Below are 12471 nucleotides of genomic sequence, written 5' to 3' on the forward strand. Positions count from 1 at the left end.
TTGTGTTTAAAACTCACTTTAGTTAATTCTGCAAGGTGTTGAGCCTCCATTTTATCAATTTCGTCTTTGTAACGTTTCACTATCTCGGACTGTGCCTCTTGCGCAGCTTGTGCAGACTGAAAGGACTCCTGCAAGCGAGCCTCAAGCTCCAAATGAGCCTTCTTCAAATGGGCGATTTCTTCAGTCAACTGGCTTTTTTTCTCACTGTATTCAGTACTTTTTGCTTTCATTTCAGCATTAAGTTTATTAATTTCTAAGTTGCTGAAGTTTAACCTTTCCTCATATCTCAGTCTTTCACACTCCTGTAATTCTTTGAGGTTTTTCACTTCAGCATTAAGTTCATGTATGTTTCTCTCAAGATCCTCAATGATGCTAGCATTCTCTGCTAGTGCTTTTTCTGCCTTTATTAGATCCTCCTCCACGCCAGATAATCTTTCTTCTAAGGCTGTTTTTTCTTTCAATAAAAGTGCTAAATTTTGTTCTTTATTATTGATTTCAGCTTTGAGCAACTCCTGTTCTTTTAGCAATGTCTCTTCAGATACGGTTTTCTGACCAAGCAGCTCTGCTATTGTCTGGTTTTTAGCCTTCTGAGCATCAAGCTGGCTTTGCATTTGATCCCTTTGACTTTGCAAAGCAGCTAACTGCCGCCCAAAAAGAGACTGAACTTCACTAGTTACAGAATCAGAAGCTGTCTTCTGCTCTTGAACGTCTTTCACTAATTGCTCCTGAGTTCGTAGCTGCACCATCAACGCTTCTCTTTCCTCCTGGAGATCTTTTACCATTTCTTGCCAGGCAGAGGATTTTGACATTTGTGTCAAAGGCTCTACAGCACCGGCAGGCTGGCCTCTATCCTCACCCTGCTGCTTTAGTAGAGATGTTATTTTGTTTTCAAGTTCTTTCTCCTTCTCTGTTTTTTGAAGGAGTTCTTTTTCACAACAGATCCGTGCTTCACGCTCCTCACCCAGTTCCACACGCATATGTGAGAGCTCAGCCATTACTTTTTCCCATTTTCCAACAGCTTCTTGTGTCTCCTGGTAAGATTTCTTCAAGGCTGACTCCTTCTCATGGAGCTGCTCAGTTAGCTTCACACACCTCTTTACTAAAGAAGTTGTCTCTTCATCCTTTATGTCACTGTGGTCACTTATTTTGTTTTGCGGCAGGGAGCTATCTGACAAAAATGAAACAAAGGCCTCTTCTCCCACCTCAGTCTCTTCAAAAGTCTCTTGAGCCAAACCACTAGGATGAGTTCCCTCATTGAGGCCAAAGGCTAACGGAGGAGGTATAAAACCTCTGCTGGGTTCTAGAAGCACACTACTGTCTAACTCATACCTACTGCATCTACCTTCTTCAATGGCATACCCTTCAGAAGCGCTGGACGCATACGACTCATCTGGTCTCTCCGTGGAGATGAGGTATTTAGCCAATATGCCTTCATCACCACTGAAAAGCCCTAGTTCTGACAAGTGTTCTCTTTCACTACTTTCGCTATTCTCCATGATCTTTGAATTCTTTATTTCTTCTAATTGATCCCTTAAGGAGTCTACTCCCAAGTCATGCTGGAACTCTAGTTCCTCGTGAACTAGCTCATCTTCACCTTTCAACTGGTGCAATTTATTCCATGTCTCCTCAAGCTCTGCTCTGTGCAGCTGCGACACCTCTGGTAATATCTGGTTTTCCCTCAATGTCATTAGCTTCTCATTGGAGACAATCTCTTCATCATGCTTTTGCCTCACATCCATACTTTTTGCAGCATCATAAAGTCGCTTTTCATTTAATACTTGGATGAAAGAATGCAGTTTCTGAATCTCTTCATTCAAGGACTGCTTTTCTTGTTTATATCGCTGGGCTTCCTTCACCTGCTCTTCTGCGTCAGAAAGTTGAATCTTAAGGCCATCAATTAAATCCTTGTATTTAGTCTCAATTTCATATTTTTCTTTCTGGAACTCTTCCTGCTGGTTTTCAAGCTTCTTTCTCAGATTTTCATTATTCATTTCAGACTCACAAAGACTATTATTTAAATTAATTATTATGCCATTTAAAGTCTGAACGTGTTCTTCAGAATTCAGAGCCCAAAGTTCTTTTTTTAACTGTTCAAGTTCATTCTTATATTTTAAGAAACAATTTTCTTCATACACGTGCTTGGCTTCTGCAATCTCTCTTTTGTGGCACGTCTCCAGCTCAGCCCTCAAGTTCTCTAACTGCTGGCAAATATCCTTTTCATGACTGATTTTCAGTTCTTCCATACGTTGCTGTTCTTTCATTCTGGATAAAGCTATTTCATTTTTTAATTCTGTTATTTCTGAGTCCCGGAGAGAAAGGGTATGTTGTAGTATAGACAAGCTCAATCTTCCCGATGTCAGTAGATCCTGAAGGGTTTTAATATGTTGTTCTTTTTCTTCTACACTTTTGTATAGCTGTTGCATCGTATCTTTCATATCCTCTCTCATCTGGGCAAGCAGATTTTCCTTATCTTTAGTATTCTTAAAAATAAAACATCACATATGAAATATGCCATTGAAATATGACATGCTTTAATTTCCTTAAGCCTCATGCTTTTAATTTATCTTTAAAAATAGTATTTACTGTTACGTGCAGGGTGTATCCTTAGCCTAGGGAAGAGGATTTTTAAGCACATCCTTGAGAGTATGAAGTACTACTGAAAAACCCTTCAAACATAGAAACAAGCATCAAAATTGCCTAAGCAATAACAAGTGGTACGCCACTGACTTCAGAAAGAAAATAGTGGCAGTCTCAAATTTCAGGTATTTAAAATAAAATAAAATGATATCAAGAGCTACAGACACCTCCCCATCTCACATCTATTTGCACAGAGAAAACACCTCCCACAGGCACGAGCAGGCCAATAGAACAGCCATGTCAAATTTTGACTCGTGTGACTCACTTAAAAGTTTAAGGCTTCCACCTATAGCATTGCTGGTTATGTGCTTAAAGGAAATCAGACCTTTTAAACTGTTCCTTTACTGTATTTTAGTAATCACAATCCCTATAAATCCGTTTCTAAAGACTTTTTTCATGACCATGCCTCTACAGCAGGTCAGAGTTTATCACCAAATCTGAAATACATATTGGAAAAAAGCATTGTTACATGGTTTTAACTTTAACTGAGTTTCTTTATTCACAGTGCCTGTTTCTGGAATTATTACATCAAAGTATTTGCACACAAGCTTTTGACTTTGTTTTGTACCCGAAACTAACATGATTATAGATACAGTTAATATTGTCACCTAGATGTTTCAAGTTCACACACAAGTGTATTGTTATATGCTTACGCAGTGTACCCTGCAACCTTCACCCCACTACAAGCCTCTGTCAGTTATGGTCTCACATGCCTCAGTTCAACAAACACCAGATGGACCTGCTTCTGATGGAAACTTCTTAATGTTATACAACAGCTTAATAACAGAGTTAAAGACCAACCCTTCTGCAACAGAAAACAATGGAGTATTTTCAATAAACAAGCAAGTTTTAAAGAGCCAGAACTGAATTCTTATTTCTTTAATTTCGACAATCTTAAAATTGTGAACAGCTATTTTGCTTTATCTTAACATCATTACCTTCAGAAGAACAGCTTTTCAATTCCATACTATAGTGTAGTTGCAGTCCTGAAGCATCAATGTTACCTCATGGACAAATTAAATGTTCATTACAGGTTCTTCCTCTAAGAAGAACCTTGGCTTGAACAATCATAACAAAGGCCTACCTACCTACAACTCATAATTATAAAGGCACTTTAAACAGTTTTTACCTTTTCAGAAGATTCAAGCTGTACTTCCAGGTCACGTGCCTTCTGACGCAGCACCTCCAAATGTGCATTTTGCTCTCTGAGATGGTTCTGTAACACGGCCACCTGCTGCTGGGCTTGTAACACTTCATTTTTCCCAGGGCTTTTACTCCTCAGCATCTCATTAACCTGAACACATAACGGTGCTCACAGTCAGAAGTAAGTTTGTATCAGAATAACTCACACACAAGTGTCACTGTATGCATAAAATATACTGTATTAATTTATTACAGATTTACCCTATGTCTTTCATTCTCAGTAAGAATCTCCCTAAAAAGTCAGACAATACTTGCCATGTTTTAGATTCTTACCGTAAAGATATCAATATTAGGTAATTCATCTCTACAAAACCTCCAAAATGAAGCAAGGCTTCCAATGGACTAGATATACCGGTAAGAGGACAATGAACAAACCCAGTCTTCTCTGCAAAGTATTTACAGTTCGGTACTAAAGGATTTTTCTCTCTACCTCCCTCCAAATGAAAACATTTACCCCTACAGGGGTAAAGTAAAATGTGTTCTATTCATTTTTTAAACCTTTTCCTAAAGGCTTTGCTAAAACAAAGAAGATATTTAAGACAGTATCATTACTTTCACAAGTTACTGGAGTTGACACGCTTCCACAAACAACTTGGATCATATTACTAGCCTCATTCAGAATGAGCCCAAAGTGCTATTTAGAGGCTTTACTGTTGTCTTTCGATGGCTTATCTGTAGAGTAATTTTCACTATTACCACATTTTTTTTGAATAGCAATAAGAGTTGTACATAGAAAGCAGTATTTTTTTGTTCTTTCCCAAAATTTCATTTAGCACAGGATTTATTTCCCACATCATGAGCAACTCCTTCAAGATAATCCCTGGCCTTTATCCCAGCTTTTATTTTTAGTTTTTTAAAGCCCCCTCCTATCCAGACATTTAAGACATGTAATCCCTCCTAGTGCAATTCTTACCTTGGAAACCTGAAACGGTAAGTAAACGTAAGTATTACTCTTTGGTATACACTACAAGCCTCCCGAGACAACAAATATATAGGTGTTCTGGGAGAATAGCCACTAGAACACTGAGCATCACCAAAAAAGAATAAAGTATTTTTTTAACAAAAAATTTACAGTAGATGAAAGACTGAAATGTATCTCATTAGCCAGCGATCAGATTCATGATCAACCTACTGCACTGAAGCAGGTTCCTATGTGTCATAAGGGCTGAATCAACTGTCTTCATGTTATTTTAAATTCCTTCCTTGAGCCAAGTCACGTTACTTCAGCATAGTCTGTATGACAGCTGAGCTGTTACAGTTGCCCAAGCATATACTCAGACATTTTTTGGCAAAGACAAGGAAAACTGTCATTACAGCAACTGCTGTGCACAGATCCCAAACCACCAGCAATATTGGACAAAATTCCCTAGCAAGGGCTAAACTGACGGACAAAGAAGTGTAATGAGATCCCAAATACTACACGAGCAAGTGGAAAATGAAAGGGTATTTCCGGAACTTCTCCCTAGCAACTGCAGAACACTCTGCCTTGCCCTGAAACAATTTTAACTGCTACACTGCAAACCGGGCTAGGGAGAGCTATGTGATAAGGTCAGTATGTTTTTATGTTCCTATTCCAAATCTGTTCTTACTGTCTTTGTAAGGAAACAAAAATTGGAGGAGAGGCACACCTGATGTAACTGAAGTTGTAAATCATGGATCTGACCAGCTACACGTGAAGCCTCTTCCTCTAGGACATCCCGATCTTTCTTCGCCTGTTGAAGGCAGCTTGTTAGTTTCCTGATGACTTCATTCTGTTCTTGAACAGTTGTTTCCTACATGGATCACAAGAAGTGCACTTTCAAAATCAAAATATGCTTAACATATTAGGAACCCTGTAAGTTTTCTTCAAGCAAAGCTGTTAAAACTTGAGTGTAGCTAGAAACTGTAAGAAACATGCACCAAAAGACCAGAAGTATTTGCGTTCAAACACGATGGCAGGCATGATGAAAAAGGAATCTTACACTGATCTCGGAGATGACAAACCTAAGCAAAAGTGACTTTTAAAACAAACGATAGGATACTAGTAATGAAATAAATATTTTTACTTATAAATTTTGTAGCTCTTATTGATGTAAAAGCGATCAAGTTTTCTACAGCATATAATGAATATTTAGTACTCCCTAAATTGTTTCCTATCTGTCAGCTCTTCTTTTCAGCCATGTGAGAGAAAGCTAATGAGATGGGACACATCAATCCTATTTTATGTTAATCACACTGATCTTTTCCATGTGTTTCTCACCAACAGGAAATGTCTTTGTTTCTGCAGTCCTAGACAGAGAGGAACAACATGCAAAGAGGGAACTAACTATTCTTTAGAAGCACCTGATAATTTACGTTTACATAGAAATGCTAGAGAAAGGGAATTCAAAATATCTTTTTTTAATATTTTGAGAGAGGGAAAGGTACGTGTCAATTTAATAATGTTTAACCTATCCTTCTTAATCATTTTCCCATACAAAACAAAAAAACAACCACCACTCCAAAACCAAAAAGCATAAGTATTTACAAATATTCAAAAAGTGTGAATAATCTCAGGGGGCTGGGAAAGTCATCAAGGGGAGGGTAAGTCATCAGGGAGTTGGCGGGTGGTGCCTGCCATCCCATGTGAACATTTGAAAAGGAGCCTAGCTGCGTCCATGTAATGGTTTTCACACATATCCACAGGAACACTGACATTCCAAGAAGTACTTCCTTTACAATAACATGAAAAATACTTCAGGGCCGGGGCAGGGTGAGGGGGGAGTTGCAGCATTTTTTCAGCATGACCTTTATATAGGTATCAGTATTATAAAAATATAAGTCCCATGGTTTTACATTGAGCCCCTACCTCAATGTATGATTAACTATACTTACCTTAGTGGTTCTTGCAGGTTCTCTCTATAAAGGCCCACTCTCAATATAGTAAGAAAATTTATCAATAAAAGTAGCAGCAAGCATTCAACCATTTCTCAGCAGAAGACTGCATTTCATAAAAACTCTCTAAATATAGAAGCATTTCAAATTTAATTTTACTCTCACTCGATTCAAGCAATATGAAGTCCTAAACACTGGTGAATGGAAACCCTTAGTACCACTTTTCGCAGCACATGTTAGAAAGGTGAAGTACTTTTCAAGAAAAAACAACAGTTATTTTGAGTTTTCCCTCCGAAATATTTTTAGAATTAAAATAAAGCAGCTTTATCCCCATTACACAATTCTATGAAACATACCTGGAGTTGCATAGAGTCGCTGTGCTGGCTAAGTTGCTCCTGTAGCTCATCCATCTCTGCAGTGAGCCTTTCAACTGCTTCCTGTTTCTTCAGAAGTTTGTTCTCCAATTCAGCTATTCTCGCCTGATACATCTTAGCATCAAGCTCACTGTATTCTGCAGCAGAATTTATTGTAACTTTCTTCATAAAAGAAACAAAAATGTATTTATTCACCAAAACATTTCTGGTTTGCAATTAACTCTGAAAATAAACTCAGTTTCAAGCTTAAATTCAGGGCAGATTCTAGTTTATAAGTAATTCAACAGTGGGACTTAGAATTTAATAGAAGCATTATACATAAAGTCCTTAATTTTAAAATATTTCAAATAAAAAAAATCATAAATAATATATCTTTGTATGATACTTTAAGGCACAAAAGTAAATTAGGGAGAAAAGGCTGTGATTCTACAGCACCAAATTGTGGTAAAGTGCTATTTTGACATGTGCTGGAATTCAAAATACATTCCAACTTACAAGTTGGGGGAATACTACCAAAATTAAACAAAGTTTTTACATCCATCTGTGCTGATTGGAGAACAGTCCATCCACAGGAAAAACAATAATGTAAAGTTCTTGACTTAAAATTAAATTCAAGTGTAAGCAGCTATTGCAAATAAGTTTTCAACATACTCTGAGTGTCTACGGCCTTTAACAGCAAAAGAAAAAGACAAGTACAACGACAGAAGCTGCTTCAATCAGTCCTGTGGTTTCTTAGGAGCAATATTGTTACAGTTCTCACAGAGGAGACAGTATCTTGTATTTTATTTTAAATCTTTTTGGGTTTCAATGTATGAAACAAAGAACAACCCTATTTTTCTACTAAAAACATCATTAAATGTCTCTGGACAAGTTCCATGATTTCACTAAAACTTAGCAGCCAATTTCACAGTCAGTATGTGAACGTACAAATAAGTACCTGGTTTAGACTGTAAAATAGTGAAATCACATCAGTTTTACTACATTTGATAACAATGCTCAAAAACTAATCATTTCAGTAACCAATTACCACACTCTTCTTTCACATTATATATATCAGCATCTTTTAATAAAGATACATTCTTTCACACTTACTTCAGCTGCATGATCATTCAGTACATCCCAGTTGGACAAGTCAGCACTCCCCTGGTAATAATCAAATAAAACAAACACTAAATCAAGGCATTTTAAAGGTGCATAAGGAAAAGCAGAATTATTTTGGAAGCACTCTAAGCAGATGAGCCAGAAAGGTCCAAGTTGTGAGACAACATGCCAGTGCGAGAGTGAAACAGAGTTTAATGCTAACCTCAGTTGGTCATCCATGGTCAAATGAATGAAATAAATGCAAAAAAAAAAAAAATTAAAATTATTATGAATGTCTACTTAAAACTTTAGGGCTAAGCTTCATCACTGAGATTCAATGTTTTATCTTCTGATTTAGCGGCCTGCAAATATAGTTGAGCATTCTTTAATCTGCTACTCAATATTAGTAAATATTGGTAAACTAACTGACAGGAGATTATTTAACAACCATGCTAAAATTGTTCAGGTAATTGCAAAAGCAGTACTATTTTCTGATGCATATACTTAATGTAGCTTGATATCTTGGAAGACATTTACATCTCACTAAATTCACAAGACAAAGACGACTGTAGCACCATTTAGAAAAGGGAGCCCATAGCCCTCCCTGCACTGTTGAATCTGCACAAAGTAGTTTCCAACAATTACTGTCTCCCTAGAGGCGCCCTCTTCACATAACCTAGAAAGCAATTCCATTTGCTTATAAACCCAGCTATTTTGACAAAAGCTGTTTGGAAGCAATAAGTGATTTTTGCTTCTTTTTTAAGTTAAGTTGATGTGAACGTAGTAAGGACTGCCCTGGTTGAGTGACAAAATACTGTATGCTTTTTTCTTTGTGCAGACAGCATAGCAAGTAGCTTCATAAAATCTTCTGCAACGCTAATGTTACGTTCAGGATATCCTGAAAACACTAGGGATACCCTTACAACAGAAAGGAGGATAAACATGTAAACAGTGTCCTCTGTTATGGCAGGCTTGCAAATACACTAGTTTGATGCTATTGTTGTATGTTGTCAAAACACACCAACAGCTGGAGAGATGCTTTTTATGCAGAAGGCACCACCTCCCCAAAACTCACAAATCTCTGCATAGACAGCACGCTGAAATGCACTGAGAAATACTTTTTAAAGAAACTCAGACCAAGACAGATACAGTTTGTTGTCACCAGAGAATTGCCTTGTAGCTTCTGAAAGCTGTAAAAGCATTAGCCAACCACTTCTGAAGTAAGCTGGATCCCTATTAAAAAAAAATTGCTTAAAACTACATTTTGCACATTTTTATTACAAGACAGAAGGAAAGAAAGCGTTACGTGACTGCTTAATCCACAGCTAATTAAAAATAAGAATCTTGCTTGTGAGCTGATGCAAGAAAGCGACAGCTTTATTCAGGTAGACTAGTACATCTATCAGCTTATGTCTAGTAACCTCAAGCTGTATGAAAAGCTATGTTTCTGTATTTATTGACATAACTACCTTTAGAGGGTCACCAGTACAAACACACTGAAATACATCAGGCAAAAGCAGAGTTACATGTTAAATAAATATGTCAGACAATGTAACATCTATGCTGGCTTTACAATGGCTACTAAAAGCATGCTGGAACAAGTCATAATTTTTCAGAAAAAAAGTATATTTGAGCCAGCAAAGTGATACAGAACCAAACTAATGCTGTGCATTATAAGGTCCCAGCAGTTCTGCTCATCTACTACACCTCTCAGTCTGGATTTGCCAGAGTCACAGCCACATAACCTTAAGTCCGCCCAAAGAGAAGTTCATGGCAGTAAAAGGTGAAAGACCTCAATTCAGCAGGCTAACGGAAGACAGCTCCTTGACAATACCAGCTCTCCAGTCCATATAATGTTTTGGGGTTTTTTAGCATCCGGTATCCCTTTGTAAGAGAGTTAATTATTACAAACGAAAAGACATCAGTTTACTTACTTCTCAAGGGCAGCTAGCTGACAGTGTCAGAGCACCAATACCCAACTAAGCAAAACAGTCATCTGGAACACCTGTTATTTGCAGATGGAGCAAAGTGAAACACGAGAAATACTCAGATTTACCTCCGTCTCTGTTGTTGCCTCTAGCAGGTTGGCGTCTTCAGCCTTACTCTCTAGCAGGTTGGTGTCTTCAGCCTTACCCTCTATACCCTTACCAACATCTTGGGCTGCTAGTGCGTACTCTTCCTTCGGAACGTCATGCGCGTGGACAGACGAGCCCTTCCTCTTCGCCGTCTTTTTCTGCGACTGCGTGATGTCACTTTTTGTTTTTCGTTGTCTGAAGTAAGCAAACTGTACAGAAAAGATTGGAAGAGGTAGAGGGAGAGGTAAGTGAGAAAAAGGTAGCAGGACCACAAGATTAACCCACCCATGGGTGACGAAGATCCTATCTTGATAAAATATATACATCTGCAGAAAAACTGCTTTATCTTCCCTACTTTCTACACATTCAGAACATACTGGATAACTGTGCAATTAAGCAAGAAATCTCACACCAGTACTAAAGGCTCATTTCAATAAGAGAATCAAATTTTACTCAATGCAACTTTGTATGTCAATGACAATCCAGAATTACAGCAAGACAGATTAATAAAGGAATGAGTTGTTAATATACTAGAATCATTAGGAAAAATAATAATTGAGCAGTCTTTCCGCAAGACCGGCAAAACCAACAACCCCCTACAAATTTATCTAAACAGATCGTTGCCAGCGTAAGCTTTAAGATTAAAATTAACGGAAGTGAATCCTCACGCTCCTTCCCTGCCACCCCCTTAAGAGAATACAGCAAAACTTCCTAGCCGGAAAGCAGTCTACAGTACATAAATAGAAATTAATTAAGCCAGGTCATTTTAATTTCTTCTGTTGAAGAATCAGATGCTCTACTTTATCAGACTATCACAGCTCTATGAAGCACCAGGGACTTGTAAAGAATGTCACTGATAGAATTTGTTACCCAACTTTCCTTAGCACCTTAAACAGCTTAAAAAGGATTATCGTCTTTTCAACTCTAGTTAGTTGGAAGTGCTGCCTAAACACAATACATCTCCCTCACAGCACAAATCCAGACATCCTTCTCATAAGGAAAAAGCCTTCTCCAAGGTTACAACCATAGGTTATCAACTGCACTGCTAATACATCCTTGCGACAAGACAAAATAATCAAATGATGACAGGATGTAAACATAATTGCCAAGTTCTACCTGCAATACATATGAAAATCCACTACTTGACAGTTTGGTTTTCCTGTAAAACAGCCACCTTGCAGAAAAATCTTGTCTGTTTCTTTTCATTCAACTTGTGAAACTGATTTAGTTCAGTCCTTTCCCCTCACATCGATGCCATTATAGCAACTCCCACTTGACAGCTTAGCTACTCAACAGATGCACAGCTACACATCTGATACACTAAGCAGGGTGTTTAAAAGGTGTATTTGCAGAAAGACATCAGTTTCTTGCCAGACGTTAAAATGTTTATGTACAAATAGCTTATTTTTAAGATTAGCTTCTGTAGTTTCCATAGTTATTAATACTGAATGCAGATTAAACAGAGATTGCCAGGTGCCTTGTTGCCTTTCGTAAGAAGCAAAATGAACAGACCAGTAAATAAAGCTGTAGTGAGACACAAACACTATTCTTTGAAATCAGGTGTTAACTCTAGCACTTACTGATGGCAATATATGTCAAAAATAGCTATTGCACTAATTAACCTAATAACATGGGGGAAAGGAACAGGAGGAAACCTGCAGAAAAATTGAAAGTAGAGGAAGCTGCTAAAGCAGGAAAAAAAGGGAAAACAGGAGTAAAACAATCAGAAAAGTAAAAAAGTTAAGGCAGAGAGAGTGGCCATCAGAGAGCAGTTAATGATTTCACGAAGGGAGACCAAGTATTTGACATTAAAATGCCAAGACTTACCATGACTGGACATCTAAATGAGTATAAAGTTTTAAATGTACAGCTCAAAGAAAAAACAACTTTTTTTGTCCCACTCATATGCATGAAACATATGAAACCATAATACACATTATGCAAAAACATCCAACTACTCCAAAATTTTATGGAACTACTAGACTTGCTGGTCCATGAACGTGTCTGGAGTCAAACACATTCCAGATTTATGGAATCACTGGATGGGGAAAAGTTCTGTTTATGGCAGTATCAGGTTTCCAAAGCCTTTAACCAGCTACATAAATTTCAGTGCCATTATAACAGTATCATGAAATTCACAGACAGTTATCCACTATGAAACAGTGTGTGAATATGAAGGAAGAATATAACACTGACTCTCCCCATTCCCAGTGAGATCCCGTCATGCCCCTTTTGAAGGATCAGATTCT

The 12471-nt window shown here is 37.7% G+C and overlaps 1 protein-coding gene across 15 annotated transcripts in view; it reads right to left on the reverse strand.

The window, feature by feature from the left end:
• PCNT (pericentrin) overlaps positions 1–12471 on the reverse strand; it is a 91693-nt gene that overhangs the window by 75389 nt on the left and 3833 nt on the right. For 11 of the 15 annotated variants that reach the window (XM_056348171.1, XM_056348169.1, XM_056348170.1 and 8 more), the window contains exons 2-7: positions 10204–10431; positions 8160–8210; positions 7050–7229; positions 5469–5612; positions 3767–3931; positions 18–2480 (exon numbers count right to left, since the gene is read on the reverse strand). In XM_056348171.1, the coding sequence (XP_056204146.1) occupies positions 18–2480; positions 3767–3931; positions 5469–5612; positions 7050–7229; positions 8160–8210; positions 10204–10431 (3231 nt within the window). Of the gene's footprint in view, positions 1–17; positions 2481–3766; positions 3932–5468; positions 5613–7049; positions 7230–8159; positions 8211–10203; positions 10432–12471 lie in introns of those variants that run through there. The other 4 variants (XM_056348182.1, XM_056348181.1, XM_056348180.1 and 1 more) reach the window with 2 other exon arrangements.

This window comes from Falco biarmicus, chromosome 8 (genome assembly GCF_023638135.1).
Source record: "Falco biarmicus isolate bFalBia1 chromosome 8, bFalBia1.pri, whole genome shotgun sequence".
Classification (NCBI taxonomy): Eukaryota; Metazoa; Chordata; class Aves; order Falconiformes; family Falconidae; genus Falco; species Falco biarmicus.